The sequence below is a fragment of the Caenorhabditis remanei genome, chromosome II (genome assembly GCF_010183535.1).
Source record: "Caenorhabditis remanei strain PX506 chromosome II, whole genome shotgun sequence".
NCBI classification, from domain to species: Eukaryota; Metazoa; Nematoda; class Chromadorea; order Rhabditida; family Rhabditidae; genus Caenorhabditis; species Caenorhabditis remanei.
The window spans coordinates 9,867,931-9,890,883 of NC_071329.1; the positions used below are offsets into that span (position 1 = coordinate 9,867,931).

General features: G+C 38.2%; 11 protein-coding genes across 11 annotated transcripts; 7 read left to right on the plus strand and 4 right to left on the minus strand.

The window, feature by feature from the left end:
- Window positions 1–385: 385 nt before the first annotated feature.
- GCK72_005689 (uncharacterized protein) lies at window positions 386–2,685 on the plus strand (the record flags this gene model as incomplete). Its single annotated transcript, XM_053725289.1, has 11 exons — window positions 386–451; window positions 524–604; window positions 657–809; window positions 856–941; window positions 984–1,094; window positions 1,141–1,594; window positions 1,646–2,074; window positions 2,120–2,195; window positions 2,241–2,393; window positions 2,442–2,512; window positions 2,560–2,685. 11 exons carry the CDS (start codon window positions 386–388, stop codon window positions 2,683–2,685), a joined length of 1,806 nt encoding a protein of 601 aa, XP_053589483.1.
- A 38-nt stretch (window positions 2,686–2,723) lies between these two features.
- Window positions 2,724–3,068, plus strand: GCK72_005690 (uncharacterized protein; the record flags this gene model as incomplete). The annotated part of the gene is made up of 2 exons (XM_053725290.1): window positions 2,724–2,978; window positions 3,024–3,068. The coding sequence occupies 2 exons, from the start codon at window positions 2,724–2,726 to the stop codon at window positions 3,066–3,068; spliced, it is 300 nt and encodes a 99-aa protein (XP_053589484.1).
- Window positions 3,069–4,953: 1,885 nt separating this feature from the next.
- GCK72_005691 (uncharacterized protein) lies at window positions 4,954–6,596 on the minus strand (the record flags this gene model as incomplete). Its single annotated transcript, XM_003102392.2, has 4 exons — window positions 4,954–5,136; window positions 5,290–5,814; window positions 5,860–6,356; window positions 6,464–6,596. The coding sequence occupies 4 exons, from the start codon at window positions 6,594–6,596 to the stop codon at window positions 4,954–4,956; spliced, it is 1,338 nt and encodes a 445-aa protein (XP_003102440.2).
- A 550-nt stretch (window positions 6,597–7,146) lies between these two features.
- GCK72_005692 (uncharacterized protein) lies at window positions 7,147–9,096 on the plus strand (the record flags this gene model as incomplete). The annotated part of the gene is made up of 5 exons (XM_053725291.1): window positions 7,147–7,632; window positions 7,678–8,010; window positions 8,053–8,307; window positions 8,356–8,771; window positions 8,814–9,096. 5 exons carry the CDS (start codon window positions 7,147–7,149, stop codon window positions 9,094–9,096), a joined length of 1,773 nt encoding a protein of 590 aa, XP_053589485.1.
- A 177-nt stretch (window positions 9,097–9,273) lies between these two features.
- On the minus strand, window positions 9,274–10,525 carry GCK72_005693 (uncharacterized protein; the record flags this gene model as incomplete). Its single annotated transcript, XM_053725292.1, has 7 exons — window positions 9,274–9,468; window positions 9,511–9,597; window positions 9,648–9,876; window positions 9,921–10,052; window positions 10,096–10,253; window positions 10,304–10,369; window positions 10,412–10,525. The coding sequence occupies 7 exons, from the start codon at window positions 10,523–10,525 to the stop codon at window positions 9,274–9,276; spliced, it is 981 nt and encodes a 326-aa protein (XP_053589486.1).
- Window positions 10,526–10,742: 217 nt separating this feature from the next.
- GCK72_005694 (uncharacterized protein) lies at window positions 10,743–11,021 on the minus strand (the record flags this gene model as incomplete). The annotated part of the gene is made up of 1 exon (XM_003102412.2): window positions 10,743–11,021. One exon carries the CDS (start codon window positions 11,019–11,021, stop codon window positions 10,743–10,745), a length of 279 nt encoding a protein of 92 aa, XP_003102460.1.
- Window positions 11,022–11,348: 327 nt separating this feature from the next.
- On the plus strand, window positions 11,349–12,698 carry GCK72_005695 (uncharacterized protein; the record flags this gene model as incomplete). The annotated part of the gene is made up of 7 exons (XM_053725293.1): window positions 11,349–11,358; window positions 11,406–11,506; window positions 11,551–11,813; window positions 11,952–12,318; window positions 12,361–12,430; window positions 12,474–12,590; window positions 12,637–12,698. 7 exons carry the CDS (start codon window positions 11,349–11,351, stop codon window positions 12,696–12,698), a joined length of 990 nt encoding a protein of 329 aa, XP_053589487.1.
- A 350-nt stretch (window positions 12,699–13,048) lies between these two features.
- Window positions 13,049–13,451, plus strand: GCK72_005696 (uncharacterized protein; the record flags this gene model as incomplete). The annotated part of the gene is made up of 3 exons (XM_003102439.2): window positions 13,049–13,111; window positions 13,159–13,278; window positions 13,326–13,451. The coding sequence occupies 3 exons, from the start codon at window positions 13,049–13,051 to the stop codon at window positions 13,449–13,451; spliced, it is 309 nt and encodes a 102-aa protein (XP_003102487.2).
- A 271-nt stretch (window positions 13,452–13,722) lies between these two features.
- GCK72_005697 (uncharacterized protein) lies at window positions 13,723–14,389 on the plus strand (the record flags this gene model as incomplete). The annotated part of the gene is made up of 4 exons (XM_053725294.1): window positions 13,723–13,815; window positions 13,862–14,059; window positions 14,105–14,239; window positions 14,282–14,389. The coding sequence occupies 4 exons, from the start codon at window positions 13,723–13,725 to the stop codon at window positions 14,387–14,389; spliced, it is 534 nt and encodes a 177-aa protein (XP_053589488.1).
- A 165-nt stretch (window positions 14,390–14,554) lies between these two features.
- GCK72_005698 (uncharacterized protein) lies at window positions 14,555–15,166 on the plus strand (the record flags this gene model as incomplete). The annotated part of the gene is made up of 3 exons (XM_003102511.2): window positions 14,555–14,790; window positions 14,837–14,940; window positions 14,991–15,166. The coding sequence occupies 3 exons, from the start codon at window positions 14,555–14,557 to the stop codon at window positions 15,164–15,166; spliced, it is 516 nt and encodes a 171-aa protein (XP_003102559.2).
- Window positions 15,167–21,555: 6,389 nt separating this feature from the next.
- Window positions 21,556–22,837, minus strand: GCK72_005699 (uncharacterized protein; the record flags this gene model as incomplete). Its single annotated transcript, XM_053725295.1, has 6 exons — window positions 21,556–21,735; window positions 21,780–21,884; window positions 21,930–21,998; window positions 22,044–22,444; window positions 22,491–22,663; window positions 22,710–22,837. 6 exons carry the CDS (start codon window positions 22,835–22,837, stop codon window positions 21,556–21,558), a joined length of 1,056 nt encoding a protein of 351 aa, XP_053589489.1.
- Between the last annotated feature and the right edge of the window lie 116 nt (window positions 22,838–22,953).

A 22,953-nucleotide genomic window follows, 5' to 3' on the forward strand; every position in this document is an offset into this window, starting at 1 on the left:
AAAGATCATTAATGTTTCTTTACTATTTCTAGTCATCGGAAAATGAGGAATGAAATTACTCCTTTTTCAGAACTTTTTTTGATGTGTTCCGAGAAAGAGTATTCAATTAGAATATAAAGTAATTTGGATGAAAAACATATTCGTGTTTGTTACAATTGTGAAGGTTTCGAGCATTACAAATTTTTCCAAAAACTCTTATCATTCAAACATTCCTTCAGTTTCTTTCATTGTTGCCAACATCTTTTTCTTTCTCTACACTCTTTTTCTCACTTTCTGAAAGTTTTAAATTCGGAAAAAAACTACTGTACTTTCAATAGTTGTACCGAAATTAAATCTTTTCATATGTAATCACTTCATAAATGATCAAAATTTCTAGGTAATTTACATGCTGCGCTACCAGGCGTCCGTGTACGGCGATTCTTACGGGAATGATTATCATTCACCCGTACAGGTAAGATGAAAACAATCACAGGATTTAGTATTAGCAAAAATCAGTGAAATTTACGAGTTTATTCATTTACAGGGACCATCAAAAATCGCTTCGTCCATCGGACTCCGGTCGCAGCAGAGTAAGGTAATCAAACGACCTCTGACAACATACAAAGTAAACAATCATCGTTCTAATCTCACGTTGGTGAATTCTGTAACTTTTTCAGAGTATACCAGCATGTCGATTAGCTCCACGACGTCGTCTATTCGTAGCGGAAGGTACTGGTGTGCAGAAGTCAATGACGAGTAGTTCAGGAGTCACATTTCCACCACCAGATTATATGAAAAAGATGAAGGAGAATTATGAGAGTGGAAAGATTGTAAGATTATCTTGTTTGAGGTCCAGGAAACTGTAACTAGTTTCAGATATATATACGCCGGAATGGTGGGGTAAAAGGACAGTCAATTCCGGGGAGACTCACAACGATAAACACTTCTATACGAGCGCCATCGTATGTTATTACAGAAAATTCATTCCAATAATTTTTAATTAGATATCATGCAACATCAATGTCTTCTGGAAGTGTAACACTTGACACCAGTGGAAGTGCTCCTAAGTACGTGTATCGCTTGCCAAAACCAGAATTTGGATCAAAGTTCGATGAGTAAGAGAAAAAACTCCAGAAACGAATCTCAGTACTCAATTTACAGAAACCGTCCTACTTCTAACATGTATGTACCTGCTCAGGAGCCTCCAAAACAACATTTCACAACAGTACCAGCATGTATGTCGATGGGAGGGGAGGTAGTTTTTGAAGAAGAGGTTGACGATGAAATCGCCGATCTTGGAGCTGATGAGCTGACTGGAGATGGTTTCAACGCCGATAAATCACCGAAGTCAGAATCTCCTGATCCATATTTAAAATCTTCCGGTCCATTGGTGCAGCCATCTTCAACATTGAAGTCACCCAATTACAATATCCTTCAAAGGAATCGGTTACCTGGATCACGGTTTGCGTGTCCGCAACCAGATTGTTACTGGCGTGGTGCAAACGAAATGTCGATGAAAAAACATATGTTAGTGCATGGACAAAAACAGCCCGTTATGTACGACAAGGCAGGAGAAACGATGAAAGTTCAGCTTGTTCAACCAAAACCGAAAGGAGTGAGTTCAAATTTTTGATTTCATCATTCATTTCTCTGAAATTCCTTCTAGGTGAAATGTAGTGAATGTGATACGTTTGCGTATTCTCGGCCTCTTCTTCTTCGACATATGTATGATTCACATGGAATTGAAGCTCCCCTTGTGAAACGAACGTTTGCTAACAGAGAGATGTTACAATCATGGCTCGATTCTCTCCGTGAAACACATGCAGTTGAATTCGTGGTGTCATCTGGATCGAAGAAATGGGGGCGCGGTCTTCAGGTTCACTATTTGACTTGTTCGAGAAGCGGAGATCAGAAAGAACGACCGAACAAAAAATACGTTCGACCACCACGACCCTCAATAAAATGTGGAAGAAACTGTATGGCGTATCTCAAAATAAAACAGAATCCGACAGTTTCCGAGCTCCAAATTGAAGGATGTCTGCATCACAGTGGACACGAAATTGATCACACCAGAATGGTTCTGGAACCAAATGAGGTTTACAGCTCTTCAATAATTGTTTTTCAAAACATTCTCTTACAGCTGGCCTCAATAGGACTCCTTGTAGATGCAGTTAATGAAGGTTTAGACGTTTTAGGGAACGTTGAAACTATTCGAAGTGAGAATATAATATTTTACATGTGAGGTATATATTCTTTCTCAGGTTATCTTGGTTCTTCGGGTCGCTTCCGTCTTGTAACCGATAACGGACTCATCGAGCAAATGCCAATCTGGTTCGAACAGTATCATCGTGATGTTTCTTCTTATAATGGAAGTGGTTACCGTGATTCTGGGCCATTACACGGTAGCTCATACTGTAAGTGAAAGTCTGAAGTATTTCTTCTCGTTATTACAAATTTGTCAGTGTCATCGATGCCGATAAAACATCCAATAAACGGAAATCGGAGAGTTCAATATTCGGGAATCAATATAAAGGTAACGACGGTAGAATGTACTTTTACTGGAAAATTGAAAGATTTCAGAAAGAGTTAGACGCAATTGCAACGAAGGCGGCTGTGCCGATTCGTTTTAGTGGTGGACAACTTCAAAATGTTCAGCTCAATCCGGAAAATCAGGAGTACGACGAAAGCGTTAGTTGTAGTTATTAGAAAAGGAACACGTGTCAGTTTAGAAAGTGAAAATCGAAATGGATGACGAAGATGCTCTCGCTACACAAAGCATTTTGAAAGATGAGTTCGAAGAATTCAAACCAGAAGATTTGTTTGGACTTCATGGAACTGATGATGAGATTTTGTGCGGTGGAGAAGAAGCGTCCGGTGTCACTTCGAATATAGATGGAATTCTTGCTGCAAATTTACCAGAAAATTTCAATGATCCGCTGTGCGGAATGGATTTGAACACTGACTTTAGTGGTTCATTTGACGACAACGTATTTGATGAGGTAATTCATAACAAATCTGTTTTCAACATACATTGCCGGTTTCAGTTTCTTGGACTCTCCAATTTCAACGACCGCACCAACGCCTTTTGAAGGTTGTAGATTCGTTTAGAGACTTGGTAGATTTCCTTATTCAGTCTAGATAGAGTATTTGAGACAGTAATGTTATGTTTTTATCTGTTATATTTTCTTGTTTTTATTCTTTTTTAGATAGATTAGTTAATTAGTTAGTGTTTTTTCAGCTCCAAAGCCAATTTATTTCTCATTTCAATTTTAGGTTGTGTTTTTATCACAATTTCTATGAACAGGATTCAAGCCCGAGTGAATAGAATACTGTGAAAAAAATAAAGTTTGGCCAAGGATTTTCAAAAAAAAATTTCGCGCCCAAAACACTTTAGTGCATTTGTGAACTAAAGTGTTTTGGGCGCGAAAATTTTTTTTGAAAATCCTTGGCCAAACTTTATTTTTTTCACAGTAGGTCCCGTTATGCCAACTTCTCGGTAGATTTAAATCAACCTTCATCATTATCAGTCTCAAATCTCGTATTGCCTTTCTCGTGTCTGCACTTTGTCATAGGTTAGGACATGGTTCAATTCTACGTTTCTTTTTAATGTTACATTGGTTCTCTTATTACTTGCTCATTTCAATGTAATATATCGGTTATTTCTTAGTTTACCAGTCTCCCGTGTGTCTATCCCACTGATAAGTGTAGTTTCTGTCCTTTTTCATTATTATTTAGTTTTTGAGTTTTTATCATGTTTTACAAAAAATATTGAATAGCTCAGGCAACTCGATATTAATCTAATGAGCTACGGCGTCAGTTAGATTAGCTGCAATGTTGGCATAATAAGATTAGCGCCGCAGCTAATTAGATTAGCGTAGAGTCTAGTTAGATTGGCGCGCGGTCTCATTAGATTGACGTGGAATCTTGTGCAATTAGTTGTAACATTTGAAAATTCTTTAGGTAAAATAAGAAATAGTAAATTTATTCGAATAAAAACAAGAGTTCTGACAATCAAAATGTACAAAAAATATAACAGAAAAAAATTTAGAAATTAGTCGCAAATTCATTGCAAGTGGAAAAACTCCAAGTTGTCCTCTGTCCGGATGCTTCCCGTTGTCGCCCACTCAGCGAATTTTACTGTAAAATGAACGAAATTAATACCAAAAAACTGTTTGATGTCAGAACTCACAAAAGAATCTTCATTCGAAGCTTGTGTAGAGAGCGCTGATGTTGAAGAAGTAGACGTTTATACCTGAACAATGAACTATTATTCACGGTTAATTGTAAGAGAAAAAATTTGCTTACCTGAGAATTTATTCATGATTTCATCGCAATGTTGCCTTTTCTTCCAAACCAAATGGAAATTGTGGAAGAGTGAAGACTGCAGTTGAAGACTTGAAGAGCCATAGAAACCGAAAAATACAATTTTTAATAATGGAAAATCGTGAAAAAGTCGATAAACCGCAAACGAAATTCGTTCGCAACGATTTCAGACTTTCGAGACATAAATAGAGAATTAAAACTTAGAAAAAAACATTAAAACAAAAAATTGAAAGAAATTTTGCGCGTTTTGTGCTGACTTATTCTTGGATCCATGGCGCGAACGAAGTTTGCGCAAGCAAAAGCCACTAATCTAATGAGATTGTGATTAGATTAGTGTGGCGTCTCATTAGATTAATATCGAGTTGCCTGAGAGTTCAAGCAAAATAATAAAACCAATTTGATACTTGAATAACAGTTTATCCATCTATTATTATCACAAAACTTACATATTCTTTACAACAAAACAAACAACCAGTCAAAGAAGGAAAAATAAATTAAAGGGCTTTGGTGGGGAGATGGGAAAGGAAAGCAATTCGAATCACCTAATATCGGTAAACAAAATAATTTAGAAATCATTGGAATTGGATGAAAATTCAATGGAGAGAAAACCAGTTTAAGAGGCAAATTCTGTGAAGAGCTGGGTTAATGTCATCAGTTCTTTTTCTTTTCCGAATCCAAAACTTTAGCTCCCTTGATCGGAGTGTCTTTGTGATAGAGGTACACAATTGAGAACAGCACAAGCCCTGCCATCATTGAGAAGGAGGAGGCGTAATATGGATAAGCTGATCGGATGAAACGCTCGTATTGTGTGTGCCACAATGGACGAACCGATACCTGCAAAAACAATTCAAAATTGAACAGAAAGATGACAGACTGATGTTCAAATTCAAAGTTATTGGAAACTGAAAAATTGTATTTTAGAAAAATATCCATGACAAATTGCCACAGATTTTAATTTTAAATTAAATTTTTTCATTATTTACGTACCTGCTGCACATCATAAAGATGTGTGTATCCAACTCGTCTGTAATCAACGAGGAACTTGAAAACTCCGAGGACATCTGGAAGTTTGAATGCAGCTGAGAGACGACCATTGTTGTTTTTCAATGTAGCTCTAACAAATGGATCGATACGAACAAACTCAAGCTGAACATCTTTTCCTTGGAATGGTACCCATTTTCCATTCTTCAGCTCCTCGATTTCAATTGTGTATACAACATCTTCGGTGATGAAATAATCCTCAGCTGGTGGGACCGTTTCTCCTTTCTTGTGATGGTTAACAGATTTGACACGAAGAACTCCACTCTCCTTCATCACCCATTTACTAATCGCGCTGGCGAGTTCAGCATTTCCAGATGAAGCTCCTTGAACCGATGGATTGACTGAATTCGTTTTGGCTGCAAGGAATGTGTTGGAGAAGAATTCAGCGCTTCCAGAGAAGACAATTCTGGCATTGTTGCGAGATTGGAGACCACCAATAAGAAGAGTTCGAGATCCGGCAATAGATGGGTTCTAGAAAACAATAAGTTAACATAAACAGAAAAAATTTGCAATTACCACTGCTCGAGCAGCTTTTGGATCGGACGAGAAAGCAGTTCCAGAAGCCTTTACAATATTCAATGCAAGATTGTTCGACTTTCCACTGACTAAACCAACTCCTCTGAATAAAACTGGTCCGAGTTTAGCAGCGTTTCCAACAATTAATTCTGCACTGATGAGTTGATCTTTACCAACAACAATAGTTGTGTGGTCTCCAGCGTCAAGAGTCTGATCATAGTTATGATGGTCAATAACAGCTGTTCCAGCTTCATCGAACTCGAAACCGTGTTCAACGGCTACTTCGCGAAGGGCGTCACCAATGTTGGAACCAGCAGCGATAAGAACGTTGCCACCAGCATCAACAAATTTAGAAATTTCGATGGGAGAAAGAGATCCTCCAAAAACCTGGACTCCTGGAGCGAGAACAAAAAGATGGTCGAAGATCAATTGTCCATGTTTGAATAAAGCAAGTTGTGCGTCGTCGGCAGCACGAACAGTCAATTCATGCCCACGTTCTATAAAAATTGTAGTTAAACACTATTACTCAAACTATTATGGTGAATGTTGTGTTTCGTAGCTTCAGAGATTCGTTACGAACATTGATTGAGAAAACGGTAAATACCTTTGATAGAATTGAGGAAGACAGAGTGCGAATCCTTCACTGCTGCTGTTTCTCCTAAAACAAGAACCCGGTCAGCAAAGGATTGTTGAATTCCGATTGACGCAACAAGCAAGAGAGTAGGTAACCACCTCATTCTGAAAAGTTATTTTTTAGAAAGACGTTTCGAGACAGAACTTTGTGAATACTGATTGAGAAGAGCAGTGTATGCCACGTCAAATTCGAATGAACAAGTGGTGCAAACACCGCAACGGCATATTGCACACAGTGCACACCGTATCTTCCAGGCTTATGGGGAGCTTAAGCTCCATAAGCTAGCTTGGTCAAGTGTGGAGCTTGATTAGCAGTAAAATCTGGATGCCAGAATAAGTCTCTCCGTATAGCCAGTATTTGAAAACTGAAAAATAATGAACATCAGAACAAAATAGGTAACTGTGGAGACAAAACAAAAATGTGTTGAACCTTTTGGTATGGCACTTATCCTATGTTCTAATTGTATCTTGAATGTTGAATTAGATTATTCACATTATCCTTAAAATTTCACAACTTCTCTCATAAAACTAGTTTATTTCCCGTGGCCAAAAAAACTGCGAAAAATATGACCCGTAGCTCCACATGCTTACCAAAAAACCTGAAATACGTTTATTGCAAACATTTCGAGGAAGAAATAGAAGCGAAATCAAAGAATGTCGCAATCGGATCTATCAGTTTTGTCCGCTCATACTGCCACAAGTTTCCACGAAATGGACTTGGAAATCTTGAAAGAGACTCAAAAGAACTTGGAACTAGAGATAAATGACAGAATGAATGTTGGAAAGGAGATTGAAGTAGAAGAGATGATGGAAACCCCTGTCGTTTTTGTGGCTGTTGACGATCAGAATCTGAAAAATGGCCAAGATGTGGATTCATTTGTTTTCGAGAAACTGGAATTTCGAGTGAAACAAGTAGTTGAGTACGGTACTCGTCGTGTCTATCTTTCTGTTCAATCAACGACTCCAGCTGAATGGAATCTTCTTGTTCAACTCAGAATCAAGACAGGATCCCAATCGAATATTCTGAATGTTGTCGATAAAGATGTATTCAAGTTTGATGCTTTTTCCTATCCACTCAATGTGGAAATTCAGAATAATGATGTCAAGTTTCTGAAATTTGAGATGAGAGTCCTTAATCTGGTAATCATAATTAATTTTATCGTTTAGTGTGTCCGATACTTTCAGATGTATCTTGATCATCCGAAATTTGAAGATGGTGACGAAGTTATTGAGTTTGATGATGGATCTACTATTCGTGTTCACTCAAATATTCTTGCGCTTTTGTCTGATTTCATGGCAGGAGCAGAGAAACAATATGCATCTCGTTCAGGATGTTCAGCCATCAGAGTAACGTCTTCTGAGAAAGAAGCATTTCTGGAGCTTCTCTATCAAGCATATCCAACTCGTCGTCCCATTTATTCATCTTTTCGTCGTTTGACTGCTGCTTCTGTTGCTTACAAATGTGATATTTTGATCTATCATTTATCAAAACATCTCATTGAATACAACTTCAGACCGGTTAGTTTTCTATGGAGGAACCATGAATCAGTTAATATTCAGATGACATTCATTCAACGCTTCCAAGCATCCATTGAAAATCGTCTCGAACCGGCAATTCGTGAACTTGCATTCCGTGCTGCATTGGATGGAACTTGGAATCGTCTTATTCAATCTGGATTCGAACCGGAGAATTTCTGTGGGAGACAAGTCTATACAAAGATTGTTTGTCCAGCAATTCTGGAGGCAAGAAGTGCGAGACCCGATGCAACAACTCTTCAACCGCCAGTTCAGAAACTCAACTTTATTGAATTGGAAGTGAGGGAAATATGTCTGAATTCTAGCCACGAAACATGGTTTTTCCAGGAAGGAGACAATACGAAATCATCAATTCTGTTCAGAGGAACTCATTTTTATATCAACAGTGGACTCTTGGCTGCACATGGAAAAGAAATGTTGTGTATTGGTCAGAATGGAGAGTATATTGCTCGTTATACTCCAGAATTCCATCGTGAATGTGCGAGAGAAAACTTGATTCCTGGTGAAGTACTTGTTCAACTTTTCACTTATATGCATCCGATGGGAGACGTTCCACATCCAACTATGGTTCGTGCTTGTATCGTTTTTGCTCATGACCATGGATGGAATGTTGTAAAAGAAAACTTGGAGCAAGAGTTCGAACCACCGATAACTCCAGATGAATACATGTCTCAGTTGGTTTTTGGTGACAAGTTTGATCTCAAAAACTTGCTTCGTGTCAATATTCAAAGGGCTGAATCAAGGTGAGTCTTTGGATATGAAGTGTAATCATCGTATGTTTTCAGTTGCCGTGAACTCGCTGAAGCACTCGAGAAACATGGAAAGTTGAAGATGTTGAAAGATCGGACTCGTGAAGAAATTCTAGATAGAATGTGCAGTGGATGGGGATTGAATCCAATGGTCAATCGTCTTTCCACGAGATTTCCAACAACTTTCCATCATCGAACTGTCAATTTGGAACGTGGAAAAGCAGTGGTTGTTGGAGAAGGAAGAGCTATCGATACGTTGAATTCAATGGCTTCGGAACATGCTTTCGGGGAACCGAATGAGCTGATTGTCCTTGATTAGGCAGATGAATTCATCGTTTTCTGCATTATCACTTATTTTTGATTCCTCAGATTTAAATGCCCATAGAAGAATGAATTTTAGATTCTCAGTAACTGCTTCCAAAATTTATATAAGAATGACAATATATTTGCAATGAGATAGGATGTAAGCAATAGAAATACGAACAAAGTAGATGAATTATGAAGAAGTTGGTTGTCTGCACATAGTGGCATCGATCTGGGTGACTTGCGTCAGCGTCATCATAACCTTTCTACGATACTGGTTAGTATCGTGAAAGTAGAATGGATTTCGTTCAAGGTAAACGGTCTGCAGATCTTTCAGCTTCGATAGAAGTTCAATCTCTGAGAAACTTTCAACCTTGTTATCGTTCGCCTAAAAAGATAATTGTTGAATGAACGGAATATAAAAAATTACCCAAAAGTCGTTTAATGATGTCAGCTTTTCAACTCCACTGAATGAATTGATTTCATTATTAGCGACATCCAGCAGAGTGAGATTAACCTGGCAAAAATTCATTTTGCATTTACGTTGAAGATTTTATATTGTATTACCAAACTTTCGACACCATAGATATTCTGAAGACCTTGATCACTGAGATAGAGTTCTTTCAAATCTTTCAGCTCCTCAACGTTTTCAATTTTCACGAGTCGGTTTCCTGGAATGCTCAGAACGCGAAGTTTTTGAAGACCTCCAACTCCTTCAATCTGCCGTATTTTGTTCTTTCCCAAAAATAATTCTTCCAGATTCACAAGATGTTCGATGTTTTCGATTTTCTTGATTCTGAAAACTCTATATCTTGTTGTTGTCATAACCAACTTCCTCACCGATTATCTCCGAGCTCAAGGAGTTTCAGTTGTGTCAATGATTCGAAATTTTCGATTTTCTCAATCTTGTTATTAACAAGATACAGAATTTCGAGTTTAGTCAACTTATCAAGCCCACTGATTTCACGGATTCTGAATTTTTCAATTGATTCGATTTACCATCATTCTGACCAACCGGTTGTAACTTAAATCAAGAGACACTAGGTTGACTAAAGACTCAAGATTCGAAATCTCGGTCAACTGATTTTCGTACAAGTCGAGAGATGTGAGTGTGACCAATGAAGACAATGTAGGGCTGCATGAAGTGAGTAGATTGTTTCTCATTCTGAGCTCCTGCAAAAGAAAAAAAACCTATGAGGAAAATATGTGATTTTTAGTTTTACCTCAACATTTGTGAATCTGGATAGATCTGGAATATGGTCAGCACGTGTGTGAGTTAGATCGATTTCCTGAAATCATAATGCTTTAAAATGAAGTGTTTTTATTCTTACGGTTGAATACGCATCGTAGGTGCTTAAATCGAATTGATTTTTCAAAACCGGCTCTTTAGATTCCTCTTCTTCTTGTGGTAGATCAACTACTCCGGCCGACGGCTTTTCAGACATTTTCTGAATATAAGTGATTAGGTCTTAACGAATAATTATTGCCGATTAAAGTTTAAAAATAAGGATAATGGAAATAAAACCAAGTATACGAAAAATACAGCAGAAAAAGAGACAACTTTTATCGTTGGGGTGTTATTTGATTACTACCTACAAAGTTCAATCCGAGTCTTTAAGTACACGTAATACAAATATATGAAGAACCATTAAAAATATAGTATTATTTTCTTTCGAATGGATCAATCCATACATTCTGCGGACCAGCTTGCTGTTCACGAGAAGATCGAAGCATCGCTCGTTCTTCCTTTTGAGCTTTTTGGTAATAGTCATGATGATATTTAGGATAAAGAGTCACAGCGGCAACAGCACAACAAGTGACCACTGCGGTCGCTACCACAGCCATCGATCCAAGCGTAGGTCTACTCATCTTTGCCCATTTCGGAAAACGATTTTTCACTGACAGCCAGAATGGTATTGGTGCTCCAGCAGGAACGCGCATTTTCAGCTGAAAAATAATTACTATTTTGGCCGTTTACTTGGATAAACACATTCCGGTTGAGAGTTTGTAAAATCAAAAACGATAATCGATGCTATTTTTGACGATCAGACAAGTTCGTTCCTAGTGTTAATATTTTTAGACTCATCTTACTCCATAGAACTCAGATACTTAATAGACTATCGCGACTTGGTGCCAGAATATGCTGTTAAACAACGCGCGCAGCGGAATACCGGAGTATCGTACTAGTCTTCTACGAACAAACAAATTTACACAGTTCCATAGTTTTGGTAAATTCCTGTCACCGATTCCAGCTTCACGTTGGTAAAAATGGGAGATGGTTTGTTAAATGTTGAAAGTACTCAAAAAATAATTGGTTTTTTACAGAACCTCGTGAGCCGGAAGCTAAGGAGGGTAAATCGGATGAAGTATTTGAAGTAGAGAAGATTCTTGATCATAGAGTCACCAATAACCAGTTGCAATTGAAAGTAAGAGCAGTTATCAAGATATTGTCAAGTTATTGCAATTGCAGGTCCGCTGGTTGGGATATGGCCCTGACGATGACACATTCGAGCCCGAAGATGATATCAAAGAGTGTGCTAGCGAAGTAGTCGAAGAATACTATAGAAAGATGAAAGTCAATGACAAGACCGAGTTAATTGAGCGTCTCCAAAAAGAAATTAAACGCACTAAAAAACAAACGGCGAAGAAGCGTGAAAGATCTCCTAGTCCCGACGTTGATGATGATGGGTCCGAAAGTGACGCAAGCTACTCGAGTGCTAAGAAAAACAAGAAGTCAGTTATGAACGTATGAGTAAGAAAATTGAGAATTCGTTATTCTAAAAATGTTCAGTGAATTACGCTCTTACAAAATCTTTGATATGTATAATAGGCTATCATTGCTTTTGAATAGATGATGCAAGTTGCTTTCAGAGCGTCCAGAAACGCTACTCCGTCATCAACATCGAAAGCAGCGAAAGTTCCAACTAAAGCTGCTCTCAAATCTTATGACAGCCACGGACATGTTCCACCGAACAAAGCAAAGCAAGCGGCGACTCGTATTCGCACTTCTATGTTTGGTGATTCGTCGGATGAAGAGGATGCTTCACCAGTAAGAAGCGCTGTCGATGAATTACAGAGCAAGGTGAAACCTAAAGAAACTAAGGACGTCTTCCAATCGCCAATACAGAGACCAGCCGAAACTCCTAAACCGAAAACTGAATATGGCTCAAATGTTACTTCGAAACAGAGTTCAAGCCCGCAACCGTGCTCTTCTTCGGCGGTTTCATCTAGTTACAAGGTATTGTATATCACTGTTTGTCTCATTTTTTTTTCTATTCAGCCTTCGTCCGGGAACTTGGAGACGAATGGCCGTCATAGATCACTTGAGCTTCCTCATAAGAAAAAAGACGGTGAGTTTCGGTTGTGCTGCATTTAGATAACAGTCATATATAGAGCCACTTTGGAGTGTCACTGGAATCGTTCGTCATAAAAACGAGAGTAATGTTGTCGATAAGCTGATTCTGATGACAAACAGAGACACTGGAGATCGCAAAGTTCTGAACCCCGACGGTATGTTCTTAATACTGAAATAGCCGTTTAAAATGAAGTTTTTCAGAAGCATTCAATCTCGACTCATGGGCCCTCACCAAGTATCTTCTTGACCGCTGCGAGTTTTAAACTGTTCTCAATATCTTTCCAACTGTTTATCTGCTCTTCGATTTTTATCTTCTTTCCCAGTATCAAGGCACACCAGATGCCGAAATCTTTCCGTTTATACACCCTTTCCATTATCAAACGTTTCCCCGTTTTTAAAAGCGAATCAGTTTTCGCTAAATCGAAGCATAACACCTGTCAACATTCCAACAGCTCTTTTGTATGTTTCACAACGAATCTCTTTCTTTATGTTGTTCTATTTTATCAATGAAGTTTATATGGGATGACATTAATGATCTATCCTAAATGGTCGTCTACCGTTACTTATATTTTGCTTCTTATTAATCAGGATAATAACTTCGTCATTTTCAGATATGCAGAAAATGAGTGATAGACACATGTCGAGTATTTTTCCAGAATGCGATCAGTTGAAACAGGTAAACAATGACTTAGGTTGAACACGGAATTATATGTTTTTTTTCAGATTTACGACAAATGCTTCACCGAATTTTTCCAAAAATTCATTACACCTAATTACAGACACCAATATGCGGTAAACCCATGTGAGCGATTTCACGAAGTTTACAAACGATGTGTTGATGAGGTTTGCTCTGTTTTTTTCAAACTAAGTTGAGTAGTAACTTATTGTAGAGACTGGCAACTCAGAGACCATTCGAAATAGATTTGGATGAAATTCGGAAAGAATATTTGAATACCGATGATGATAAGTTGAAAGACCGACAAAATCGCCAGTCAACGGACTCTGAACATAAATAATACTCGTTCCCGCTGTTCTCGTTTCCTTCTGATCTTCCTCACTTCCAAATTCTCTTGTACGTAACCTAGCTTGTAAATTATTTCAGTTCTGTTACTAGGTTGTTTTTATCTTTTGTTGTTTTACGGTAAGCATGACACTGGAAAAATTATAAACACAAATTTGAAGCATTGCTTGATTGAATTTGATAATAGCTTTTGGTTATGATCCAATAGTTTCCTTTTCAACTTTTGTTTTCATAATTTAGACAAAGTGAGTAACGAATCACTTCAGATGGATCCAAGCAGTCCATTGTTTCAAAACTCGATGCAGCAACAACAAAATCAACAAAGAATTATGGAATTGAACGAAAGAAACGAAAGAGATGTAATTTCAAAAGAAAATAATGCATATTCTTAACAGTTTTTTTCAGAAGACTGCGAGACAGAAGGAAAAGGAACGAGAAGAAGAGAGAAGAAAATTGGAGGATGAAAAAATACTGCAGCTCGAAAAAAAGTTGGAGGAGTTCCAGGAAAATGCAAGATTTATAGGAGATCTTGCTTCGAATTTCCAAGCAAAGAACCAGGACGCTTTGAACGGACGAATATACTCACTTGTCCGAGGATTACAAGTAGGTTGATGAAGTTTCGCAAATAACAACTATTCTGTTATACAGGATTTGGATCGGATGAAAGGGAGTTTTAGTGATAAACAAGTTCCGATGGATCTTTTACCATATCTTGACGAAGGCAAGAATCCTTTGTTGTATTCGAAACATTGCATGGAAAAGACTTTGGAAAAAAATAAAGCGGTAGGGAAAACGGTATTGTTTCAAAGATATTTATTTTTTCAGGTTAACGGTAAAATCGAAATTTACAAGAAGTTCCGAGCACATCTCATGAAAGAGTTCAGCGAAGAAATGCCTGATTTGGTCATGGAGTACAGAAACGAAAGAGGATAACTTCTCCAAAACTTTTATTTTGTCGGGTTATTTTGAAAAATTAAATATATGAATGTATTTATCTTGTTCATTTCATGTAACTGTAAAGTTTACTTGAGCTATTTGGTCAAATTAGCCATATATTTACCTCGTTTTTCTTTTAGTATTTGCAACCGACTTTTTCAGATGTCGATTGGGGCGAATGCGGTGATGAGTGTGCAGAATGGCTTCACTGCCAAACTCATCCGATTCGTGCCTCACTTCGTCGCCCTCCGACTCAGTTGGACCCACAATGATCTGAAAGCCGAAGGACTGGAAAAGTTTGTTGAAGAGTATCTCCCGGTCATTCGTGAGAACAATCCGCAAGTGAAATACTTTCTTCAGCGGTCATATACGACATGTGATCCATTTGTTGTCGGAGAGTGGGTTACAGAATTTAGTTATTCCGTCATGAAGATTCATTTACAGATACAACTGGCTGCGTCATCGCAAGAAGCGAGTGAACTGGAAATCTAAGGAGCAAGTTCTTTCAATGGTTGAAGAAATGTCAATTGGAGGAGACTATCGTGAAGGTCAGTTTTGAGCTTAATTATTTTAATGAAACTTGAAGCGTTATTTGCAGGGTACAGACGAGGTGTTAATCGTCGTCTGCCACGTGGCCAGGAGCTTTGGGACACGGAAACAATGGGACATGATGTGTTCCAAGTGTCGAGCAAATGGAAGGCTGATGTTCTGGAAGAGGACGAACTGCCAATTACTGCGAAGACTCATCCACACTTCACCTACCGAAAATATTAGATTTCTTTCTGTTTTTAGTGTAAAATTAGTGTCTCCTTGTTGTTTCTTCGTTTCTTTTAATATATTTTTTTTCAAATTTGAGATCATTCAATCCTCGAATACAAAACTCTATTTGGAAAGCTTTTTTCAAAAACAGAATCACAGCTAAATGTTATTTTTTTTACCTACAGAATCTGGTAAGAGCTTCATTGCACAAAACTAGAGACGAAGAGGCTTTGTTTTACGAAAGAACTCATAATTCAAATGGAACGACCGTAGTCTCCCGTTTCTTTTCCCTTCATCTCCCTCCCAGAAAACGAATAAATTTTATCTTTTATCGAATGCGCGGTCCGACGAATAATGGACGGGCGGCGGTGTGCCTTTGAACTCACACGATGCCATTTGAATTATTACGAAGAAAAAGAACAAAGCTGGTGGAAAAGAAAGTGAAAAGACGTTTTTTTTTAAGTTCGAATGTTCAAAGAAGCATTGCACCTCTCGTTTTTTCCACACACAACATAGTTTGGGATAATTCATTTACTTTGGAGTTTCATATGTTTTTATTTTGATCTTAATTGAATTATGGATAAAAAAGGAATAATTTCGCAGACAACATACTTGTTCTTCGGATTTCACAAAAAGTGTTCGCTTCGTTCGTTCAAATTTTTATTCGTTCGATTCTCTTTGTTTCGCACATTTTCATGCGTCATTGTTCAGAGGACTACTGTAGTTGGGAGTGATTTTGAATTGTGAGATCTGTCAAGACTTCTCACGAAACAGAGTTATAGGGATCACAAAATATTATTTGTGAATTCTGAAATCATCTAATGCGCAAACCTTACTTGGGCCCACAATGTTTTTGATAAGAACCTAGTATTGATAAGAGACCCTTCCCCTTCTCTTCTCGATACATCATTTCTCTCACTTCTTTTCCTTCTCTCATTTTATCAATCCCTCAATCACCAACCTCTCTGGAGTCATTTCTACTCGTGTTTAATGTGTTTGAGTGAGCACACAAAAAGACACTTTTCACCCTCTATCTCCTGGCCCATCTCTCGTTTTTCAACAGAATTTTATTAGTTTGCGGACATTCACACCTTTCCCAATCTTCCCAAACTTTTAAAGCATTTTAGTAGAAGAAAGTGGGTTGTGAAAATACAACATGAAAGCACTAGTACCGCCCAGATATTTGAACTTGAACAGAAAAATCACTATGAGGGAGGTGGGTTCTGAACAAAAATGTTTTCAATCTGCACATTTTTCAAGTCCTAAATGATCAGAATAACTTCTCGGGCATCCGAATTCTACCGTAATCCAACTCACTCCTTTTTGAATTTTCCCATAATTCTCTAATCTCTAACACCTTCCAACACACAACAAAAAGACTTCTCTGTCTCCTCTTTTTTTCTCAACTACCACCGTCATTCAACCCTCCGTGTCCTTCGTTTTACGAGTTTTCCAATGGAAATCCCCTCGCCGTCCAGAAGGTCGTTAAATTTACGACCGTCCCTCTCTCATTCCCCCCGTCCGCCCCTCATGTCCGTCCTCCCCGGACATTCGATGTTTCCATCCACTTCTGAACTTCCATACTCTCTTATTCTGGCAAGATATATTTGAATCCGGTTGACATGGAAACGTAAGTTTGAATATCTCATGACTGTTTTCGTCTACCCTGTAGATCGAGCTGTGTGTTTTGAAGTGTTCATACACAAGCTAGACTGCAAGGTGAACGACAAAATGAGAGAGCTTCTTTCGATTTTTATGTATTAAGCAGATGAGAGATTATTTAGATTCAGGGACTTGACTTACAAGGGAACCTTTTAAGTGGGACCTAATGCCAGCAAAAACGACTTATACAGGTCGAAAGAGCATGTTTGAAAACCTATAAATCAACTTTCAAAAGTTGCTTACGTGACCTATAAGTGGCTGAAATCTCGACCTGAAAATTGACCAATTTTACCATTGATTTGCTGTATCTCCTACCACGTTTGTAAAGACTACGGCGGCAGTATAAAAACGTGTTCGAGTGGCGCAGGTGGTTAGAGCCTAGGAGGAGAAAAGTTTTGCCCTGGTTCGACCCCAGCACAATTTTTTCTTTTTTTTGTTGATCTTTCCCACCTTTTTTTCAATGAGTTTTGGAATCTATCATAAATCATAAATTTCAGCACTTTCATCTGTCAACTGGCAGAAATTTCTCATAATCATCATTTGAAATGGATTCAGAAGGGAATCACGTTGGTGGTGGTACAAAAAACTTATATATGCTTGTATATACACACGAGGGGGCATCGAATTCTTGGGCTGATTTCCCGTGGATATTATTATTCACGCGGAGAACCTCACGTCTTTTTGGCTAATGTCATTTTTCTTTTGTTGAATTATGAACAAATATGAAATTTTTTTCATTTCTTTATTTCTTTAGTACTTTTTCGAAAGGGGAATCACCGAATTGATAGCTCTTGGGTAGCTCTTTAGAAGACGAATAAATTTATTAACTTGTTTGAAGAGGAAAATAGAAAGTTACTCTCTACTGCTCGACACTGTATGTTGTAGCTCTCATCAATTTTATAAGCATCCAAAATTGATACGGTTCATCATATCCGCATAAATGTATCATGAATAAACTTATTTAATTTATAGAAGTCTTGAATGTTCCTAATGAGCCTACTCACGAAGAACATTTTTCTATTCACGATTGCAATTGTATCAAGCTTCTAGAAATAGAAAAGGCAAAATTTCATTCGTGAATAGAATTAAATCGCAAAAAATGGATTAAACGGTACATGCTTTCTTTGTTAGTAGGTCTATAAAGGATACCCACCTGAAAGCAAAAAATAACCCTGGAAGAACTCTTCGCAATTATAAGGCTTAGCCTCTTTGGGTACATTCTGTTATAGACCCCCGTAAGATTAGGTTATACATCCCCCTAAACGTTGGAATACACCCCCACAATGCTTGATTTAGTCATGTGGATGAGGGTGCTTATTGGAATGTTGGGACTATATTATGAACATTTTTTAAAAAAGGACACCCTGGAGCTTGCTCTCGCCCCGCCCCTATGCTCAGCGCCCTGGAAGTAGTGATTACCTTAAAAAAGGACACCCTGGAGCTTGCTCTCGCCCCGCCCCTAAGCTCAGCGCCCTGGAAGTAGTGATTACCTTAAAAAAGGACACCCTGGAGCTTGCTCTCGCCCCGCCCCTATGCTCAGCGCCCTGGAAGTAGTGATTACCTTAAAAAAGGACACCCTGGAGCTTGCTCTCGCCCCGCCCCTATGCTCAGCGCCCTGGAAGTAGTGATTACCTTAAAAAAGGACACCCTGGAGCTTGCTCTCGCCCCGCCCCTATGCTCAGCGCCCTGGAAGTAGTGATTACCTTAAAAAAGGACACCCTGGAGCTTGCTCTCGCCCCGCCCCTATGCTCAGCGCCCTGGAAGTAGTGATTAACTTGATATTCCGAGTTCGCAACAGGCAAGTATCTATTTCTTAATTCGACAATAGAAAAATCAAAACAAGAGCAACTCTCGTTTTCATCGCGTGAAATACACAAAAATGCGCTATTCAAGTTTGAGTGTTAAAAACAAAATTGACGTGAAGTTATTTTGAGCAAAAATATTCTTTCTAAATGTGGCCGCTTGGAGAAGTGGTTAACGTGGATGGATTTGAATCGAAAGGTTCTTGGATCGATTCCCACCGAGTGCAAATGTGTTTTGTATTCGAGGTGGGAGTCATCCAGTCCACCGCTATGCCCCCTAAAAATGCCCCTTAAAAATGCCCCCTCGTGTGGGGATACAGGCGCGTAAAACTTATACGATAGATTCCAAAAAATGACAGAAAAAAGTGGGAAAAATCAACAAAAAAAAGAAAAAATGGTGCTGGGGTCGAACCAGGGCAAAACTTTTCTCCTCCTAGGCTCTAACCACCTGCGCCACTCGAACACGTTTTTATACTGCCGCCGTAGTCTTTACAAACGTGGTTGGAGATACAGCAAATCAATGGTAAAATTGGTCAATTTTCAGGTCGAGATTTCAGCCACTTATAGGTCACGTAAGCAACTTTTGAAAGTTGATTTATAGGTTTTCAAACATGCTCTTTTCACCAGTATAGGTCGTTTTTGCTGGCATTAGGTCCCACTTAAAAGGTTCCCTTGTTAGATTTATAGGATGATGATGAGAAGGCAGGATTACAATGAAAAAGAGAGCTCATGACTGTCAACTTCTGGGATAATCGAAAGTAAAACGATTCGTGTATACATCATTCTTCGAGATACAATTGATGGTTCTTAAATCACAAAAATCAATCTGGTGCAATTGGAGATCGATGTTCCGCAGAAGAAAACTCTCTTCTCGTCAGGTCGTGCGTTCGGTTACAGTTTTTCAATAACGAAGATTCAAATTTGCTTTTCGTTCGTCCATCGATAGAAATAAATCTTAAATTGTTCGAATAAGTATCGTATAGTTTCAATAAAGTGCCAACAACGAATGCCCTCTGTTCTCTCGAGAGGAGTGAATGAGCATTGTTTGCTCTTCTGGCTCGGCGAGCCCACTTGACAGTTCGGTTCGACATCTTGTCCCTCTCCTCCAATCACCTAATCGCTTATTCCTGAAATTTGACTTTTTCACGCGAAATGGTATCGCTCATCAACATAATCATCTCTGCTTTTGTATTATTTGTTGTATTTTTGAATTTAGACACTGTGGAAGGAAGTAAAAGAGAAGCACAGTTATATAGGTAACTGAAAGTTTAGACATTCCCTTTGAGAATTCTGAGATTTCAGAGACTTGCTTGCAAACTACAGTTATCTTGTGAGACCTGTTAGAAATCCAAAGAAGGCGTTGACAGTGACGATGAAAGTTTTCATTCAACAAGTGCTGACTGTGGATGCAAAACATCAAATGATTGAAGTGAACGCATGGCTCAAATATGTTAGATTTTTATATTTTTTCCAGATGATGAAGAGAAAAGATTACAGGTTTGGACAGATTTCCGTCTTCGTTGGCATCCTCCAGATTATGAAAACATAACTTCTGTACGGTTTTATGGAGAAGACCAAATCTGGCAACCTGATATTCTACTGTATAATCGTTACATTGAAGAGTTGAGTCGTTTTGTTCTGATGTTGAATAATTGTGAGTCTTTGTTACAGTGAACAAGAAAGTTTTGACATTACCTACAAGACAAATGCGTTGGTTTATAACGATGGAGTCATTAATTGGATTCCGCCTGGAATATTCAAAGTGCGTTATAAAACAGAAGTTTAATCGAAAATTCGTTAATGTTTCAGTTGAGTTGCAAAATGGATATAACCTTATTTCCTTTCGATGAACAAATATGTTTCATGAAGTTTGGAAGTTGGACTTATCATGGTTTCGCACTAGATTTGAGACTGGATACTGTCAAAGGACAAGGTTCTAAAATATAAAAAAAGAGCATCATCTCCAAATCTTCAAGTATTTCAGAGCCATCAGCTGATTTATCAACTTATATCACAAATGGCGAATGGCACTTACTGGCTGCACCGGCTAGAAGAGAAGAAAAGTTTTACAAGTGTTGTCGGGAACCATATCCAACTGTGAAGTAAGTCTCAGTTTGCATCTGCTCGTTGAACAAAATATTTGTTAGATTCTATCTCCATCTTCGCCGTCGAACATTCTACTACGTGTTCAACGTAATTTTGCCAACACTTCTAGTCTCATTCATGTCTCTTCTCGCTTTCTGTCTTCCAGCAACAGACTTGAGTGAGAAAATCGGACTGCGTGAGTTTCTTTCTATTCCGACTGACTGAAATGCTTCTTATTTCAGAAACAACCATTCTTCTCTCTGTTTGTTTCTTCCTTACTATTTTGTCAGAAATGACACCGACAACGTCTGAAGCTGTTCCTCTACTTGGTGTTTTCTTCTCAGCATTAACATTCATTGTGGCAATATCCACGACTTTTACTATTCTAGTATTAAATATCAGATATCGACAAATCACGAATCATTATCTGACACCCTTCGTTAGTTCAGTCAATCTTTTGTTTAATTACGATCACGTTTTCAGTTTCGTTCAATATTTCTGGAATGGTTGCCTTGGTGCATGATGATGAAACGTCCGGACCACAAATTTCGTCGAGGATCATCCTATCGGGATAGCACTGCTGATCAATGTGTCCAGGTACCTAAAAACACTCGTGATCTGAAACAAAAATTCAATTTCAGTGTGCAAAAAACGCAGAACTGAAAAGTATTCTTCGTGGAACGGATAATCAAAAACAAGTTGATAATGATACATTGTATCCTTTTCCCGCAGAAACACTCTCTTTAAAACGAAAAGTTGGTGATGTGAGTTCAATTTTATTATGCATTATAATGGCTATTCGGATAAAACACAGTTTGTTTCAAAACCCGTTATAGGCTCAAAAATTGAAAGAAATTAGGACCTATAAAGTACAAATGGAGAGTAATTGAGTGCTGAATGATGGAAGAATGTAATCGATGTCCTACTGTAGATTGCAACGTGACTACGGTTTTTCAGTTTTTCATTGTCATTGTATACTTCGATTCGGAACGGTCGAGCCACGATTTCCGTGATTTTTGGAATCATTTGGGAGCACTGAAAATACAATATTGGAAACAAGAAATTAAATATTTTACTACCTTCTCATAACTCCTTTTAGTGGATGTCACATAAAATAGAAATCTTCGGAAAACCTTTTGTTCAGATGAGCTTAATGATGAAAGTGGAGGATTATGCCTTGTAATCTGAAGTTTTAAAATAAAACTTTGAAATCGGGAGAGGTAAATTACCGGAGCTTGCCAATCGTCCATTCTGTACGAAGCTAAAAGTTGTTTATGTCGTTCACTGCATTCAACTTTCTGAAATTACAGACACTGATCAATTAGACAACTTCTATCTCATACCTTCTGATAAACTAACAGAAGAACTGCAATCTGTTCAACTTCCTTTATAATGTTCTCTAAAAGTGGGCATCTTTTATCTTCTTTCATCGTCATCATCCATATTTTATCAGTGTAAACCATGTAGTCATTCCATCTTTCTTCAATCAAAAGAGTATTCATTATACCATACAAAACGATGAGACGCTCCATGAAATCTGGTTGACAATCAGGAGTAACTGCTTCTAATTGTTGTTCTCCTCTCACAAATACATCCCTCGCTTCCACATATTTATCCATACTCATCAAAGCAATTCCAGCTTCTCTGGATACAGTATGCACTACAGTAGGATCCATGTATCTGACTGCAATGTCGATTGCTTTGTTGTATAAACGAGAAACGTCTCCGCCCAGATATTGTTCGACTGAAAATTTCAAGTTCACGATAATGAAAAAAAAAAGAAATCTTACATGGAAGTAGGGAATCTCTTTTCCATATTTTAACCAGAGCCTGTGCAGCTGATTGATAATAGAACATCAGTTTTCCATATTCAGGTCTTCTCGTTTTATCTGTACTTCTATTTTCAACAAGTGTTGCCAGTTTCTCATAAGTCATCCAGATGTGAGTGTAATCATTCTCTTCTCTGAAAACTAGAAACACCGAATCATTGTAAAAACTGGAAAACTCACTGCATCGCCTTCAATTTATAAAGGAGATCTTCTTCGGTTTCCACCGATTTTGCTCCATCGTTCTCATGATTTCTTTTTGGAGTCAACGACAACTTTTGGAGCATATTCTTTGCTTTCGACTCTGACATTTCCCATTTATTCTGAAATGTTTCAGGGTTTATTCATTCAAAGAAGATGTCAAGTACACGAAGAAGCGAGAAGTGAAAAGTTCACACGAGGAATGAGAGCTTGTGAGAGAACACTT